Source organism: Lactuca saligna, chromosome 7, assembly GCF_052625555.1.
Source record: "Lactuca saligna cultivar CGN05327 chromosome 7, ASM5262555v1, whole genome shotgun sequence".
NCBI lineage: Eukaryota > Viridiplantae > Streptophyta > Magnoliopsida > Asterales > Asteraceae > Lactuca > Lactuca saligna.
In genome coordinates, this window is record NC_136423.1 from 23,378,187 (window position 1) to 23,397,387 (window position 19,201).

Below are 19,201 nucleotides of genomic sequence, written 5' to 3' on the forward strand. Positions count from 1 at the left end.
CGGGTTGCCACAGTTCAACCTATAAATAAAGGTGTCAGGTTCCATTCATTCTCACACCTTTCCGCTTCCACTTTCTCTTTCTACTTTCTCTCTCTAGCCTCCCTTAAGCCCCCTAAAGTCTAGGTAAACCCCCTAGCATCCAAAAGAAGCCCCAAGGCTCCTGGAGTCCCGAGAAAATAGCCTTTCGGCTAGGGAACGCTGCTCCAGTGAAGCCCAGTTTTCGAGAAAAACCTGTTGTAAGTGAGCTACGCCTACCCTATCTTTAGTATAGCTTATGTTTCAATAAAGTAATGTTATTAGGACTTTAAAATAAATATTTGGACTATTATTATGAGTTTTATAAATGTCGTTATAATATCTTTTTAACCATTCACGGTACGGGGAATCTAGTTTAAAGGGTCGTATAGGGTTGTTGGATTTCAATAGAGTAATGTTATTAGCACCTTATAATAAATATTTGTGCCTAAGTGATAGAACTAGCAGTTGTGTTTGACAATTGTGTCATTGACAATGATGGACTTCGTACCTATTCTTTAGGATAATCCTTAGGAATGAGTGAATGAGAAATAGCTAATTCTTAGGATAGATCCTTAAGAGTAAAGAAGATAATGGGGATGGATAATTAGGTTAACTGATTGATGATTAAACATAATAATGATATTATTGTGGGTTGAAAACCCTATGTACTCACCAAGTTTCCCAACCTGGCCCACTCAAGCTTATTTATATCACAGGTGTTGATATGAAGTCACATTACACTGAGAGATTAAGGAGATATAAATCACTAGTGATAATGAATGTATGTTCTGTTTATGCTTATGTTTCTGTGTTGACGATGACATCCCAAATGTTTTAAAATAAATAAAAATATTTTTCTTCGGAAATGCTTTGATAACGTATTTATTATGTTTTACTGGGAACAAATTCTGCTACATTTTTATTAAAATAGGTACTCTGATTTTTATAAAGCATAAACAAAATCGGTCTTTTCTGGCCGTGAAAATGAGGATGTCACACTCCCGGACTAAGAAAAAATGACTATGTCTTAAATCCATACTCCCGGATTAATGACATTTGATTAGGTCCAATCCATACTTTCGGACTAGGGACAATGACTATGTCTAATCCATGCTCCCGGATCAATGGCATATATTAAAGTTATGTTCTCTGAGTATAACTAACCCGTACTCGTAAGAAAATACTACCCAATGTTCCTCATAATTAATTTAGGTTTACTCTTGATCATAAATCATCATATATAATCAGGTATGTTCTTTAACACTTATTTCAGGCAACATCAAATAACTCGCATATAAACATATAGTTAATACTTCAATCAATACTTGCATTAAAGTTATGTTTATGAAAGGGATTATGCACTCACAGCACGTAATTTATATAAAATACTTCATATATATGTGTTAGATAAAATGGACCATGCACTCACACATAAACTCTTTAACAAATATTTAACTCTTTAACAGATATTTAATACTTTAATTAACCCTTGTATTAAAATCATGTTCATGAAAGGGACTATGCACTCACACATAAACTCTTCAACAAATATTTAAGTCATTAACAGATATTTAATACTTTAATTAATACGATCAAGGTATCTTCATTATCATTCAACAGAATTTGCATATAATTCCATTTGCAAAGGGATTTTATGTTTTCAAGTTCAACAAAATTCAAAGATAATCAAGGCTTTTTTTAGCTCTATGATGATGTTAGCAAACCTGGGGGGGGGGGGGGGGGGGGGGGGAGAGAGAGAGAGAGAGAGAGAGAGAGAGAGAGATTTTTATTTTTTTTAAATATTTAAATAAATAAATAAGTATTAAATTTAAAAATGAAAATAAATAGAAAATAAATATCCAAGGGTATTAAAATCATTTTAGTTTACCGAAATGCCAAATTCGCAACGAAATTAAATCAAAATGCCCACAAAGCCAAAATCGAAGTTTGGAGCAAACCTCATAAAAAATACATACCATAAGACCATTTTTGCAATTTTGTCCTTATTTAATAAGATATATAATTATTATCTTTGTGGCTCAATTATATATATATATATATATATATATATATATATATATATATATATATATATATATATATATATATATATATATATATATATATATATATATATATAATTCCTTTAGCATTTTCATATGCTAATCGCTGAATAATAAGATAAAATTTATAATTATAAAATCTTAATGGTCATGCCACATAATACCCAAAACTATATAAGGGTTATTTGTTGTTTATCATTCTTCTCATCTTAATCACATATTACCTACCCATCGTGGAAGTTAAACTATTTTATTTTATTCTTGGAATGTATTTAATCATACACATTTTTTTATTTTTAACATAAAAATCGAAGGTAAATGTATCTTTAATTATCAAAATCTTATTATAACTTAGGTCTTTCGTATGGAATCTAATTATTCATTGTCTTACCGAGTTTACATATTTAATTTATTTTTATAATATTTACAATTGAACTCCTATTACTCAAAACATAAATATATGCATAGCAAAGTTAGTTCTAAGGATTCCAAATACAAGATAATCAAATTTTTGTTCAATGTCAAATACTAAGGATAAATCAATCTATCCTAAACTATGTGAGGATGAAATATAATGGGATTTAATCATCATGTCACACTAATTTCTTTCCTATTTCTTAATGAGCACTACGGCTTAAATCTAAGCACTAAATTAAGCAACTAGTCCACTTAAATCAATGCAACATCCCGTATGAGTGGTTTTAAAATAATTAATAAAGAAGAAATTAAATTGATTCCTACTTTTTATGTCTATAATTGTTCCTACCACCAAAGGGCTTGTAGCCCAGCGGTATCAGGTGGTGCTCTCCCTCTTTGAGGTCGAGGGTTCAAGTCTCGTCGTAGACATAGATGAAATAGGTGGTGTTAGCTTAGAAGTAGATTAGATTTGCCGGTTAAAAAAAATGTTCCTAACAAATAAAATTATGATAAATGTCATCATTCCATATTTTTTTAATTAATTCATTGAAACTATATTAGGAATATATCAAATAAAATAAAATTGAATGGTGATTTGTCACGTAATTTACTTTCTCTTAATAAAGCCAAGTAATTACAATTCAAAATAATTTAATTGTTTGAAAATATATAATTACATGTCCGAAATTCTAAAATATAATTAGGTTGTTCAAAATGTGAGGTAGTAATAATCTCACAATATAGTTCAAAAATGAAACCACTACAAAGATGTGGCTTTTTAAATTTCCTTTTTGTCTTATATCTATCTACTTCATGATCACTTAATCTTGATGCCACTCAACTTCATTTCCAGTAGTGTTTGAATAGTCAAAGATCAATTTAAGAGCTACTTCAAGATTAAGCTTAGAAACACCATTGACTCTTCATATTTGCTTCCAATTCAACCATAGATCATCAAATTCGATTTCTCTCTACTCTCCAGCTTCTACATGTTTCAGTGAAGTAGAAATGAGGTAATTGGGGATCTTAGAGGTTATCTTTCTAAAATGGACACATTCAGTCCCTCAAGACTTAAGTTTCTCACTTTGTCTGCAATTAACTCTCATTTACCCAACAAGTTACATTACTTACACTAGGAACCTGGAAAAGTTAGTTTCTTAACATTTTGGAACCGAGATTGGTTAAGGTTAACTCAAACCTAAGTTTCACAAATTTGATGGTTTTAATCCCTACATCTTAAAATTTCCAAATAGAACTTTCATCTATGTTTCTAACTTAGGAAGTTTAACCCAAGATTCTAAATCTTAATGTATTAAAATAAAGTCCTAAACACATAGGTTAACTAGTTTAACACAAATCAAAAAAAAGTTTCCCAAACATGGCAAAATGACCCCTCAACAAAAAAATCTTGATTTATCATTAATTAATCTTTCTAATAGCTTTAAAACTTTAAATTTAACTAATATGTTTTTATTTATTTAGTTTATATGATTTATTTTATTTATTCATATTTAAATTCAATTATTTTTGTTTGATTTAATTTTTCCAAAACATTTTTTCAGTATATAATATAAAAAAATTCTAGACCTAAAATACAGTGTTACAATGATGAAGAAAAAATTATATGTGCAACTTGTATGCACAAGTATGGGAAAATCATAAATATTTGAGACAAATGAGAGTATATTGCCATAGTTTAACAAAGGGGCTTCAAGAAAGATCGTAAGTTTGGATGAATGTGTAAATAGAAGTTAAAATTCTAAGCAAATTGAGAATCCATAAATGATTAGGCTTATGATAAGTATAAGAAAATAAACTTGAATTTGTGTACAAATACGTATTATGAAAGTATGATGCCTTATAGGACAAAATGACCATAAAGGATTGAATGTGAAATTTGTAATGACATGTATGTGTGATGTGATTCAAGATTGAAATAATAAAATGATGTAAGAAAAATATTTTAGATACAAAAAAAAAAAAAAAAAAAAAAAAAAAAAAAAAAAAAAAAAAAAAACTATATTACCATAAAATTTCGATTTTGACACTAAGTGTTTTTTTTTTTTTTTTTTTTGCAATTATGTTGCTATCTTTACAATTTTGTTACAATATCAACCAAATGACCGGTTCTTCCATTTCTTCCAGTAACCACTTTTCCCGAACTACAATAAAGTCACTAAGTTTACCAAATTTTCGATTTTGACACCAAGTTTAAATTTGCAAGAAAGTCACTTTATTACCACAAAATTTCAATTTTGACACCGAGTTTTTTTCTCAATTATGATATTACATTTACAATTTTGTTACAATGTCAATCAATCGATCGATTCAAGAGATGTTATTGTGGTTTAGAAGCTCGATTTGTATAACAAATAAATAAATGTTCATCCATGGTTCAAACTCACTTACAAATCAATAAAAAGGGTATAGTCACCCTTTTAGGATATGTTATTGTGATTTAGAAGCTCGATTTATACAACAAGTAAATGAAGACCCCTACAATGTCGATTTAGTGGTTCAAACTCACTAAGCATCTCTTGAATCAACATTATAAGGGTCTTCATTTAATTGTTGTACATATCGAGCTTCTAAACCATAATAGCATCTCCTGAAAGGGTGAGTACGCCCTTTCACTGATTTTTAGGTGAGTTTGAACCACTAGATTGACCTTTAGATGCCATTTGTGAAGTAATACTCTGACGAGAATTAAATATTAAACATTATAAGAAATTCAAGTGTTAGAAGTAGTAATTCATAACTTAATCCACCAAATTGAAGCTTTAATCCGTAACTCTAATAAAAAATCGGACTCTTAGGGTGTAACTAGGTGAAATCGCACATTGGGTGTGTTTTTGGGAGTGTTCTGTTGAAATGATCTGATTAAAGATCATTTGTTTTTAACCTCTTCCTTTGCCACGCCGTGGTACACTTCATGCCATGTCGTGGCATGTCTTTTATGACACACTTCTCTCTTGCGATATTTCCCGACCTGAAATAAAAGGTAATTTACTTTCCTCCTCGAGATGGTCAAACTTCATCATGTGGTGGTATTTTAAAGTTCATTGATGTCACTGTTCATTTTATGTAACTCGAATCACTGTTGCGAGACCACGTCATGGTCTCGTCTTTGCCACGTCGTGGCTTTGACAAAAATGTACTTTCTACACATTGGATCACTAGGTTATTACCACATCGTGGTCTTCATTTTGTAGGGGCATTCATTTATTTGTTTTACAAATAAATCAACCTTGTAGGGGTCTTTATTTACTTGTTATGCAGATAGAGCTACTAAACCACAATAACATCTCCTCAAAGGATGACCATGCCCTTTTCGCTGACTTGTAAGTGGGTTTGAAGCATTGGACCGACCTTCGTTTATGTATTGTATGAATCGAGCTTCTAAATCAAGCTTTTAAACCACAATAACATCTCATGAATCGGTCAATTAGTTAACATTGCAATAAAATTATAAATATAATGACATATTGAGAAAAAAAAACTCTGTGTCAAAATGAAAATTTGTGTGGTAGTATAAGGACTTTCTTGCAATTTAAAACTCGGTGTCAAAATCAAAATTTTGGTAAACTTAGTGACTTTATTGCAATTCGGGAAAAGTGGTTATCAGGAGAACTGATCATTTGGTTGATATTGCAACAAAATTATAAATATAATAACATAATTGCGAAAAAAATAACTCGGTGTCAAAATCAAAATTATATGATAATATAGTGACTTTCTTACAATTTCCCTGAAAAAATATGTTTCAATATTAATTAGGGACGGTTTTGCTTGGTGCCCCGGTGTGGCACCGGCAACACCTACTTTTCCTGTACGCGGTGTAAAAAAGTTCGATTTTTTTGGTTTTTACCTATTTTTCATGCACCGGCGACACCTCTTCAACCAGTGGCAAATCTAGATCAAAATATCACGTGGTTCCCAAATTAAATGGAGTCGATAAAAAAATAAACAACACTTTTGAGGGGTCAAGTCAGGTCGGATCGTGTACGATTTAATGAAATAGAACTGAAAAAACTGAGCCACCGCGAACTAAAATTTTAAAAAACCGATTAAAATATAATTGAAAAAACCGAACGATTTAATGAAAACAAGTTGATTATTAATGCATTAATACCTTATTGTTTGATAAAAACTATATATTATATTTAATCTTATATATTTAAGAGCACAAATGCCCCATGTAACTTATTTTTTTCTCCTTTTAAAATGGTTTTTAAGATATTTTTTAAAAAACAAACTCAAAGTAGGTCCTTTATTTTTTAAGGTGGTTTATATATATTATGAATGAAATTCAAATCTTAGGTAGGTCCTTCATGCTTCTTAAATACGTTCATGTTTTCAACCTCAGCAACACCTACTATATATTTGATATTGATAGATTGTTTAAATGGGAATTTTGGAAAAGTATGTTGCCAGCGTAAGAAGACATAACTCGCTTTTCTATATTTCCAAATATATGGGTAAATTCTTGCCAATGATAGAAGTATTGATAATCCACATATTCATTTCATATCATTAGTGGACGTTTTAAGTTAGTTTTATACACTTAAAAGGTGAAATGTCGCCATTTGCTCTCAACTAACTTCTCTCTTAGTAGATCCATGATCGTATCATCCTCTATTACTTTATAAAAATCAAAACAACGGTCATGCATGAATCAATCATAAAAATGGAAGGTCTTCATTGCATTTAATCTGTTTTAGATTCCACTCACTTTCCTCATAGGCCATCAATGGATGGCATTAATTGAACAAACATACATGCTCTACATGGAGCTTAACTTAGATCTAATACATACCTCAAAGTTGGGATATGTATCCTTGTGGGGGTTATGTCTTAGATAATTGTACTTTAAGCATAAACATTTATACAATATAGAATTAGCGGACTTTATAATTTATTCATTATCTTGAGTTGTACATTACAAAATATAAATCCTAAAAGATGCAAATGACAACGAATATATTTGGGTACGTATATCTTGTTTGTACAACAAAATGAGGATGTCATAACTCATAATGCCTATATATGGGATTACTAGCTCTTGAATACATGACTTATATCCCTTCCGCCTTAGTGCGATAGTAATTTGAAAAGACACTTCATTTATTTCTTTTAGAAATAGGCATTTTTATCAAATTTTGATTCCCTGTGTTTAGGTATGTATATAAGTATGATTACCTTAAACAGTGAATGTATAAGGTGACATTAAACTAATTTAACCTCATCAAATCCTTTCTATTAAATGAATGTTTTTTTATCATATATCAATCTCTAATGAGTTTTGACACTTGTTATTTTGTGATATTTTTTAAATAAATAATATCCTCATATCAATTTATAGTTTTTTTCAATTTTTAAAATTAAAAAGTTACATAATCTTATACTTATATACGTAAAGTATCAAATGTAATAAATAGTATAATAAATTTCAATTAATATGTTTCTTTATTTTTTCATTCAAAATTTTATTTTAAAAAATACTTATTATTTATATTTTAATATTTTATTTTTTTTAATCAACCCATGTAATAAATGTGTTTTACACCTAGTAGTTAATATATAATGTAAAAAACCTCCCTAAAATATTCATTTATTCACGAAAAAAAAAATGGTAATAATACTACATGCATTAGCACTGATATTTATACATAATCATGTATAAAATATTTTGATAAAAATTAAATAGTGTTTGGAGGTGGATCCGATCCAAATAATTGTGACAAGAAAACTCCATTTGACCAATTCTAATTCTTTGTATCTATCGAATCTCAACTTTTTATTTATATTTTTATTTATAAATTAATAGGTATGATGAAAGTATGAGTGTATGACCACTTCTAATTCTACCAATGGACAACAAATAAACCTCAATATTTTTTGTATCATAATAACTTGTACATTACGTAACAAAATAATACACAACATTTTCGACCATTCAATCTCCTTTTTAACTGTTTTCATCACTCTGGTTTGACCCTAATTGTTTAAAATGCAAGCCATTCAATTAAGCATTAGAACATATAACGTTTAGAACACAAACCGGTTATATATAAACCATTACACAACAAATTTAGCTAGACTGCTAGATTCACTATATTCAGATCTACGATGCAAATTAAATACTAACCACATATATTATAATTATAGATAATGTCGATATCTTTCTTCTGTCTTTGTCGGCATGGTCTTGGTTACCTTGGAATAAAGGACATAAACTATCGTTTAGTTAGTCACTACATAAAATTATATCTAACAGACGATAAATGATATTATAAAGTATAATTTAAATATATGTGCTACCATATAAAGGCATGTATTAACAAGTCACTTGGAGTTGGATTCCTGCTGAATACTTGAGTAGAGATTTAGTGATGTTTTTATATAATGTTTAGAGATATTATAAATATTTTAAAACATTCAAATCATGAGCAATATACTCTACAAAATCTAATGCTAGCAACAAATAAATATGTCGAATTAATTCTATTTTTAGTCGTGAAAAGTTGCAATTAATTTTCAAGTTTTAATATTCAGACCAAAATTATACAATTAGATATCATTATACATGATGCATGTTTAATACGACTTCAATTGGTTAGATCAAAATAAATAAATAAATAAATAAAAACCCTTAATTACAGTAATTTTCGTCTACCTACTCGCGCGCTAGATTTCTATAATAACAACTTTCTTGCTCTTAAAAAAAAAAACAATATAAACTTATGTTATACGATCTATAATAATAAATATTGTTAATTTTTTTATTGGTTAAATGGTACTTTTATTGTTTTATAGTTATATTCATTATGTTGTGGAATGAAATAAAAACGAAATATGAATTCTAGATTTATTATAGCTAGTATTTATCCTAAATTTGTGTAATGTAAATTTTGTATGGATTCTAGATTTATTATAGCTAGTATTTATCCTAATTTTGTGTAATGTGGACTTTGATTTTATTTAATGTTGTTCTGATATGTGGTTTTTAAATTTATAAACATTATATGTGCTCAAAAATAACAGATTTGATGAGAAAGCTTTATAAAACATTTCAAAAATAGAGTAATTAGTTAATTTTGAGAAGAAAATTTTAAAAATATTTATGATTTGAAAATGTTTAGTTAATATCCTTTTATCTAATAAAATTATTAGAAATATTATGTTATAAATCAAAAATGAAATTATATATATATATATATATATATATATATATATATATATACACACGATGTCAATGATCCAAGAAATTTTAATATGGTTTAACAAGGAAAGTAGACTCATATAAATCAATTCTCATGTAATGAGTAATAATCATTTCTAATAAATGAAGGTTCTTTTTGCTATTTGTAAGACATTCATTTTGTGGTTATTTTGAATTAATTTTTTTTTCACATATCATTTTATGATGTTATTTTATTTTATTTTATCAAATTTCACATAATATTTTAATGTAATAATTGCAATAAACATAGTAATATATTGATATTAATTTCATTAAATTTACCTATTCATTTCAAAATTCTTCAAATTAAAGCTCATTGGTTTCATTAATCTTATATATATATATATATATATATATATATATATATATATATATATATATATATATATATATATATATATATATCATTGTTGTCAAAATCGTAATCCTGATCGTAGGGTCGTACGATCCTACGATCCTATGTATGAAAAACGATCAGGATCGTAAAATGATCGTATTTGGTGTAGGATCGCAGGTAGGATCGTAAGATCGTAGGATCGAGATCCGATTCGATCCTACCTTCCTTTGATTTTTTTTTTTTTTTTTTTTTTTTGCAAATGAATTTTTTTTACCACCTTATGTCTTTTACCCTTTACCAATCTATTATTTATCATTTTTTATTGTGACTTATGACTAATATTTTGAAGTTTTTATAATTTTAAACGAAAAATTAAATGTTTGAAATATTTTTCATGATTAAATATTATAAATTAAAATTATATTATATTTTGTGGAATCTTAAGATCCCGATCCCGATCTTGCAAACCAAAAAACGATCCTAGATAAGATCCCAGTTTTGACAACCTTGATATATATATAAGATTAAAGAGATAAATAACATAATAATGAATCATATAAGTTATAACTCAACTTAATTGAATATATAAGATATTGAATTAAATTAAGTATTTATTATCGGAGTATATTTTTTCACTGAGGCTTTTTATTTATCCACAGAAAATTTAACTATACCGACAATAATGCCTTCATTTGAATTTAGAGAGAGAGAGAAAACAATCACTTGAACTTGTTTCCAAATGAAAGACAACACTCCTTTTTCCTTTTTCCTCCTTCTTCCTTCTTCACTTCTTCATATTTTTGTCATTGTTAATGTTTAAATCATCTACCGTTGCCATTGTCGTCTGTTACCATTGCTTCGTGAAGAACACCAATGAATAGGGATGTCAAAAAGTCTCATGCGATCCCGATCTCCTGATGGCTACGTCCCGTATGGGAGCATTTGTTGAAAAAAATCAGAGACGGGGCCGAGGCGAAGGCAAGGTTAACCCCGTTTTAATTTCGGGGGCTGGGCGGGGGTTGGTAGTCGCATCCCGAAACCCCTGTGGGTGCCCGTTAATAAATTATATAAATTGATATATATTAGTTATATAAATATAATAAACAATTAGATGATTTTTACGTACAAAAATTCAATAAAAAATATGTTTTTAATTTGTTTTGTAACATTTAAAAATATGTTATAAATATTTATTTGTTACCTAAAAATTAATTTCTTTTAGCCCAAACAAGAACTTTTTTAGCCCAAATAAGGTAGTCCAAAATCAACCGGGGGCGGATGAACGGGAGCGAAGGCAAGGGTTAGTAGGGGAATTCGGGGGCGGGAACAGGGGTGGAATGGATGGAGATTTCGGGGGCAGGGGCAAGGGATGCAATCCCAGTCTCGTTTGCCCCGTTGACATTCCTACCAATGAAATTTTTTATGAACATTTGCAACCCCTCGTATTTGTGAGAAACCATAAGTTATATTATGTCTAGTAAATCATGATAAGATAGAAGGAAGTCACGTAATTCTCAATCTTTTAATCGAAGCGATAGCCACCACAAGTCTAGAATTGTCTTTCTCTTTCTTAATTATTTACATATTAAGAACTAATGGTATAAATGTCAAAGCATTATTTTTTCTAGTTTGATAATCAAATGTTTCAACGGAAGAATTAGGACCCATTCACTGTTGATTATATTATACATTAATAACTATTATTTTTATCTGAACTATTTAACTATATTGGTGATAATATTTCATTGAATAATATATATAATTAAAATAATTATTAAAAATTAAAAATTATTTGTTATTATGTAAGTGGATATTGTTTTTAAACAGTGTTTATATTGTAATGAGAAGTGAGAAGACTACCACAAAACATGATATGTCATAATCGAAAGAAAGCTCAACATCATTCCAAGGGAGTAGGTGGTCTTAAACTTGAAATTTATCATATAAAACTTCACATGTCATATAAAAAGTCATAATGATCGACAAACACAAATAGTGTACTTGTTTTAGAAGTGAAGTACATGAATTCAATTATTAAACATGTTGCAATGTTGCAATATGGCGATCGACATGAAAATGAGTAGGATTAAAGGTCATACTCATACATGTTGGTGAGATGACATACAACTTGTCAAAGTTCATATGAAATGACATTTTGTATGGACATAAGTGTTATTTAGGTCAAAGATACGATGTGTTGTTAAAAAACAGAGTTGATTGATAGATAACAAAAAAAAATTTGCCATATATAACAACACAATTTTTTTTTCATATTGTACAATATATTTTTAAATCATTAATTATTATGTATTAAAAAAGTGTTAGTTCACAAAATTTTCAATAAACTTTATGAGTGTATTGATGGAGCCTGATTACCTTATAAGGAACTGAAACATTATACATATATTTAACATCATCCTTTAAGATATAAGTTATTATATATTGCGAATTATTTTTGTTATAATGCGAAATTATTATTACGAAAAATATAATTTTTTATTATTTTTTTACAAAATAGCTGTAAATTAATTGTATAGGAGGAGGAGAGCTTGTTACCTTGTTCAGAGAATTTGATAGGAAGTGGCAGAGGAGCGACGGGTTTTGGAAACAAGGTTGCAATTTTCCTCCTCTTGAAGATGATTTTCCTGCTGAAAATTAAATCCCAAAAACTCGTCATCATCTATAAACGCATTGTTGAATGTATGGATGAGTGTAGGATAACTGGACTGAAGGGGTTCCCTATCAACAAACGCAAAGCCATCTCCCGAATTGTAACTCGGATTCCACGTGAAATCCATCGGGGTTATAACTTCTTCTTCTTCTTCTTCAATCGATTTTTCCTGGTTTTTGTTTCTTGAATCGATTAACCCCATTGGGTAGTCATCAAAACCACTGATTTTCGCGAGAGTGGAGATCTCCTGGTTCCGCTCACCACCTGTTCGATGAAATGCCTCAGAGGTATCGACAACAGATGTAAGCAACTCATGCTCATGGTGATCATTCTCGAGCGCATCAATCACTGGTTTCGCTTCCTTCATGAGCCAATCAATGGCTTTACTGGGTCGATCATAACCTAGCCTGTCTTGAACATCATAAAACTGTATCGCTGTGTTTGCCGATAAACGAACACGCCGATCCCTCGGACCCTTCGATGTGCAGACTTTGCTATGGCGATCTTTTCTTCTGAGTGACCTAACGATTCGACCACCTCCTTCTACTTCAACTATCTCTCCAATTCCTTTGCTTTTCCTCATTCTCAAATCTCACTGGTAGCTACCTAAAACTAAAACCCTCTTTGCATATATTCATTTATGTCACACACTCAGTGTGTGTATCTGTGTGTGATGTGGGTTTTAGATATGGTAATAGTACTATATCAATTTGATGATGAAACAATGCATGTACAGATGAATCACTTATATTCTTTTATACCAATTTCCTTTATCTTTTTTAACACTAGAAACAAAATTTGAACATTCACATGTATAAAATCTGTCCATTTTGATGTATTTTTTATATAAATTAGTTTCCAAATTAGTCGATTTTTCTGCCATCTCTGTGAAGAAGCAATCTATGAGGTTAAAGATTAAAGTGATTCACTGTGGAAGTGGGACTTTGGTGGGTGGTTTTGCTTTCAGAGAGAGTGATGTTTCATGTGAAATAACTGTTCATAAACCAGGCCTGCTCATGCATGCATTATACTAAGGGGATTTTTATCTCAATTTCTTTTTTTTTTTTTTTTTGTTATTAAAATTCTTTTTTATATAATTTGGTGTTTCTTATGTGTTTTCAAAAAAATATATATATATATATATATATATATATATATATATATATATATATATATATATATATATATATACTACCGTTATATTAGTTTCTTACATAACGATTTTTGTGGGGAAATTTTTTTTTTATCCATTTATAACATTAACTGTATAACTTTAAAAGAATTATACTTTTATTCGTTAGTTTGAATTTGAATATAGATAGGTTAATTTAGGATTTTAGGTTATGTTATAAAAAGTAATTGATCAAATAGATAAAATCATTTAATCGTGAATGGGTCAATTGAGTTGAGTTTAGTTATGTTTTGCAAAAAATAGTTTGTAGTTAAAGAAATCTTTCGCGAAAAAAGTTATAAGATTTTGAAATATACAAAATTATATTAAACGTGAAAACGTTACTTTAAAAAATAAAAAAAATAAAAAAATAAAAAATGCAATGAGTGTTGAGTTTTGCTTCCATAATGTCAGCCTTAAGTTGAAGGGTACTGGCATCATCAGATGTGTACTACCTCCCATCCATGTCAATGGGATCACCCAAAATATTTTCACTCTGCATACACCATATTTTTCAATTTCAATCTTATATTTTATATTATTTTTGTTTACTTAATTGGACTTTTTTTTTTTAATTTACAAGATCACGCTAATAGCCTTTTTCAATAATATATAAGGATGATTACTACAAAAAAAATATACATGACCTTAATCTAGTGATACATGGATACAAAACATAGGGTTGATCGATAATTGTTAATTGAGTGAGATCTGAGTCAATGTCTGATTAAGTCGTATAATGTCTGATTAAGTCGTATATGAGTTTTTTATAAAAAAAACATATTTAAATAGCTTGTATGTTTATGTGGTAATACCATGTTAACACAAAATTTTCTAACTAAAAACAAAGTTGATTTGTTCCTTCCAAGGCCATGCTTACAATCGATGCATACATAAGTAACTTCAATACCGAAAAAAAAAAGCCATATTTATCCAAAAATATAATAAAGAAAACAAGATGAAAATTATCCAAACATATACTAAAGGAAACAAGATGAAAAGATGATGAAAGAAACAAAGTTGTTTAACATGATATTAACGCATATAGAAGGAATTCATTTATCATGTGATTCATCATGAACAAAAAATGCTAAATCTAAAAGATAATATTACACTACTTTACAAAAGTGTCCAAAATAAATAATAAAGCACTTTGCATATGTTGACCAAACATGCATTAATTATATATGAGTATATGATTTCTACATAGTTCGAAAGTTTAAAAACGATAATAGCATAAGTAATAGTTGGGAAGAAAATTGATAGTTATGTTATCTCCTTGAACATATCCATTATTAAAAGAAAGTTGTTGCACTTTTGAACCTCCCACTAGACATGATTGATTCAAAACTCAAATTACTTTCAAATATGACTAAAGAAGTAAAAATCTTGTGATTACTTACCCGTAAAGAACACAAATTATGGGTAAGAACATCCACCTTATCCACCACTAAGAACCGCACAAAACCAAACATATTTTTCACTTTTGGACCTCTTACGAGCAAGGAACACATCAGTTATCGTACCATGTTTTTGGCACACATAGATATCCCCCGATTCATAAGCCCCCATTGACAATTAAACATGGGGGAGAATACATAGCAACTTCAACGATTCTTAGAGATTGTTTGATATGTCTCGTACTGAGTCTGGTAAGAGGTTGAATCTGATTCAGCCAGATTCAGATTGTTTGATATTACACTTAAAAGCTTCTGGCTCAGTCCTAACTCTTCTTATATGTCTTTTACTCGATCAGATTTAAGGATATATGTCTTGACTCAATCAGCAACTATCAAATACTCATTAATTTCTATAATGTTGTGTTTGATACACGAGACATGATGGGATATGATGAAGAATAGAGCATTCACTTTTATTGGCAGAACAAAAGATCGAGTGTGAGTCTTTATTCAATTTTGTACCACCTTTCTTCGAATGGGACTAAACTTGGCATTAGTCTAAAATATACTACTTGAACATGATCTAACCAATTAGTTAAAAAAACAATAAATTTATAAATTTATTCTCAACTAATCTAAAAATGGATCAACGTCACAACCACCATCCTTTTAACTTTTCTGTTCTTATGGACTCCCCCACCTAACTTTCCCCTCTTCTTTATCTTGCATTGTTTTGTTATTTTTGTTTGTTGAATTTGTGTTTCTTTTATGATTACTCATTACTAGTTTAACCTATAAAATAATTTATGATGATAAATTCTTGTAAACTTTAACTATTAAAATATAGTCACATTATATAAATTAAAAATATAAATTGGTCATTCTTAAACTAGTTTATTGTCACAAAATATTACTCATATTTTGGAGTTAATTTTGACGTAATCTACTCACATATTAAAATGTTTCATCATCATAAAATATTATCATATCAAATAATTTGTGGATGTCGAATAAGCACATTGTATTTCAAAGTTTACATTGTTATCAAAATTCATCATATAAAATATGACTTGTCTAAAATTGTTGTCTTAATAGATCACTCGAACTCTAAATTTTAGTTGTCATTATTAACATAGACACATATTAAACGTTACATATATCAAAATTTGTCTTGCGCACAGTTGTTTTTATAAAAAGAAAAGGTTATTGTGAAATATGATATGTTTAGAATTTTATTATCAAAAATGTACTCACATAAAAAAGTGGTCATTTTTCTAAAATATGGTATATCTTACAAAATGTCTTCGAAATATACTACAACAAATCGGCCAATAAATTTGGCTGAGGTTTCATTCTCTTTCCCAAAAAAGACAACCAATAAATGGTCGATTCATCTTTTTCATTCTCTTTTAAGTGTACTTCTCATTAAATAAAATTATTTTAAATTAAATTATATACGAGTAATTAATTCAACTTTCAATGTTTGTTAATTTAAGGTACTAAAATTAAAATTAATTATTTGATTGGTTGGAATTGAAGCTTAAATCTTGTGGATGTCACTTAACCTTTTAATCATCGAACTTAAGGTATGTTATTTGATCTAAACATATTTTGGTGAGTCTAGAATAGAAAACCAAATGGTTCATTATTTTTTCTATATATATTTTTCTATATAAATTTTTAAGGAAAAAAAAAAAGTTATAAGTAATGTACATCCTAAATTTTTTTAAGGTAGATCCTTGAAAATTTTCTATAGAAATTTTAGATAAATTAAAAAAAATTAGGTGGGTCCTAAGACCCATCTTCCTTATATCTAGCCTCATCACTGGTAACATGTCTAGTTTTGGTGGAAATATGCCCATATGTTGTTCAAGTCCTATTAAGAACGAAATGCATACTTTATAAGCGTTTCGCCAAAACAAGCTGGTAGCGGTTAGCTAGTAACTGATAGCGTTTTGTTAAATGCTACATTAGATAACTTTTGAATCTTAAGAGTTTTGTTTAAACTAAACACTAAAAGTTTGTGATGTCAAACGAGATTTTTTGTTCAAAACATAACGTTTTATCAAATACCAGAAGCTCTCAAACGCTTTGTATCGACCACGCATTATAAGTGTAGCAAGGAGTGTGTGTTATCCATTCTAAGATATGTAACTAGGTTTTGGATTTTGTTTGTAAGAATATTAACTTTTAGGATTGAAATATAAGTTGAGGGATTAGTCTTGGTATCTCTTAACCCCCAAACATCCCATATCCTTCATTTGAGTTTAAATGTTTAAATTTGAGATTTATGGGATAATGTATTATGTTAATGATTGAATTAAGTTAAGGATGTTATTACATGTTTAAAACATGTTTTGGATCCACTATAATCACTTTTAAGTCGTTAAAATTAAGTTTGGAACTGTTAGAAACAGATTTGGCAAAGTCAAATGTTGTTTTGGACTTTCTGCACATCTAAACAAATACATGGATTGTATACTAAACACATACATTATAGAACTTTCATATATTGTCTATGGGGCATCAGTCGGTTGTTGCATTGTTTCCATATGGCCATGTATCGAGTGTTTAGAGTTCAAATGAGTTAGATAAGTTTATTGACCTCAATTTGCTCACATATTTTATGAGTGGACAAAGCAGGGAGGCTTTGTGTGGATTCATGTGATTTGGGATGTTAGATTCCGAGCTTTGCAAATGAATCTATGAGGCTTTTGCAACTTGAAAAGATAATTGTTTAGTTTTTGCATTGGATTATTTAACTAATGTGTGTGATGTTTTTTTCAAAGGTTTAAAAAAAAATTAAAGTTGTCCTTTTAGTCACTAAGACCAAATGAAAGAGAATTGCTAAGATTTGAATGAACCATCTTAGGCTCCTAAGAACTTAGGTTTGATGTTGTTACAAAAACGATTTTGTTGAGATTAGTGGTTGTTTTTTTGTTATAGTTTTTTGTAAGTTCTTATGATCTTAATCTAGGATTTCGATCTTAACAACATTGTTTTTCATATAATTTACTATTTGTTAAAGCAATTACTTTCTTTAATAAATGGGCATTATAAATTAGGGATGTTAATGGAGCCAAACAGGGGCAAAAATAACCTCCCCGCCTCCATTGTCGAATTCTCATGTACCCCTGGCCTCAAATTCCCCATGTGTTTTTGCCCTTGATCCTACCCTCAAATTTCAATAACCATCCCAATTTCCTATTTCCTCTTGAATCCCACGTTAACCATGTTTGGCTTGAAATCCCTCATTTAACCATATTAACCCTATTTTTACTTGTTTATTTCGTTTAACATTAAAAAATTACACTAATTATTTAAATACAAAATATATATATATATATATATATATATATATATATATATATATATATATATATATATATATATATATTACATACTGGTTACCCAAAATTTATTTACTAGTTTTATAAATAAAATAGTTAAATATAGGGTAATAATCTTAAGGCCCCCATGGGGCATTAGGGACAGAGCGCCTATCCCCTGAAACTAAATAGGGACAAAACATATCCTTGCCCCCGAACCTTAAAATATTATAAAAAATACCTTCATACGAGAATGGGTCCCAGAGAGTCGGGGTCCACAAGGGTTTTTGACATCATTTCTAGTATAATTCTCATGTACACCCTCCATAATTTTTAGCTTTTTTTATTTTTCAATTTTCTTTCTGGGTATTTGATAATTGATTATAAGTTATATGTAATGTTTGACGTACTAACTAAAAAACTAAAAAAACGACTCAGACAAAGCTGCTTACCTTGTTATGGTGAGTTATAGACTGCAAACTTATAAGATACCTATAAAATTTATATTTGGTAAAAAGTTATATGATAAACTAGTTGAAAATATAAAATAAC

General features: G+C 29.0%; 1 protein-coding gene across 3 annotated transcripts in view; it reads right to left on the bottom strand.

Moving 5' to 3' along the window:
- Positions 1–13,519, bottom strand: part of LOC145004016 (uncharacterized) — a 28,775-nt gene extending 15,256 nt beyond the window's left edge. Inside the window, exons 1-2 of one of the 3 annotated variants that reach the window (XM_078962922.1) lie at positions 12,635–13,518; positions 8,519–8,734 (exon numbers count right to left, since the gene is read on the bottom strand). In XM_078962922.1, coding sequence (XP_078819048.1) covers positions 12,640–13,332 — 693 coding nt within the window. In that variant the 5' untranslated portion in view covers positions 13,333–13,518 and the 3' untranslated portion in view covers positions 8,519–8,734; positions 12,635–12,639. Of the gene's footprint in view, positions 1–8,518; positions 8,735–12,634 lie in introns of those variants that run through there. The other 2 variants (XM_078962921.1, XM_078962923.1) reach the window with 2 other exon arrangements.
- Between the last annotated feature and the right edge of the window lie 5,682 nt (positions 13,520–19,201).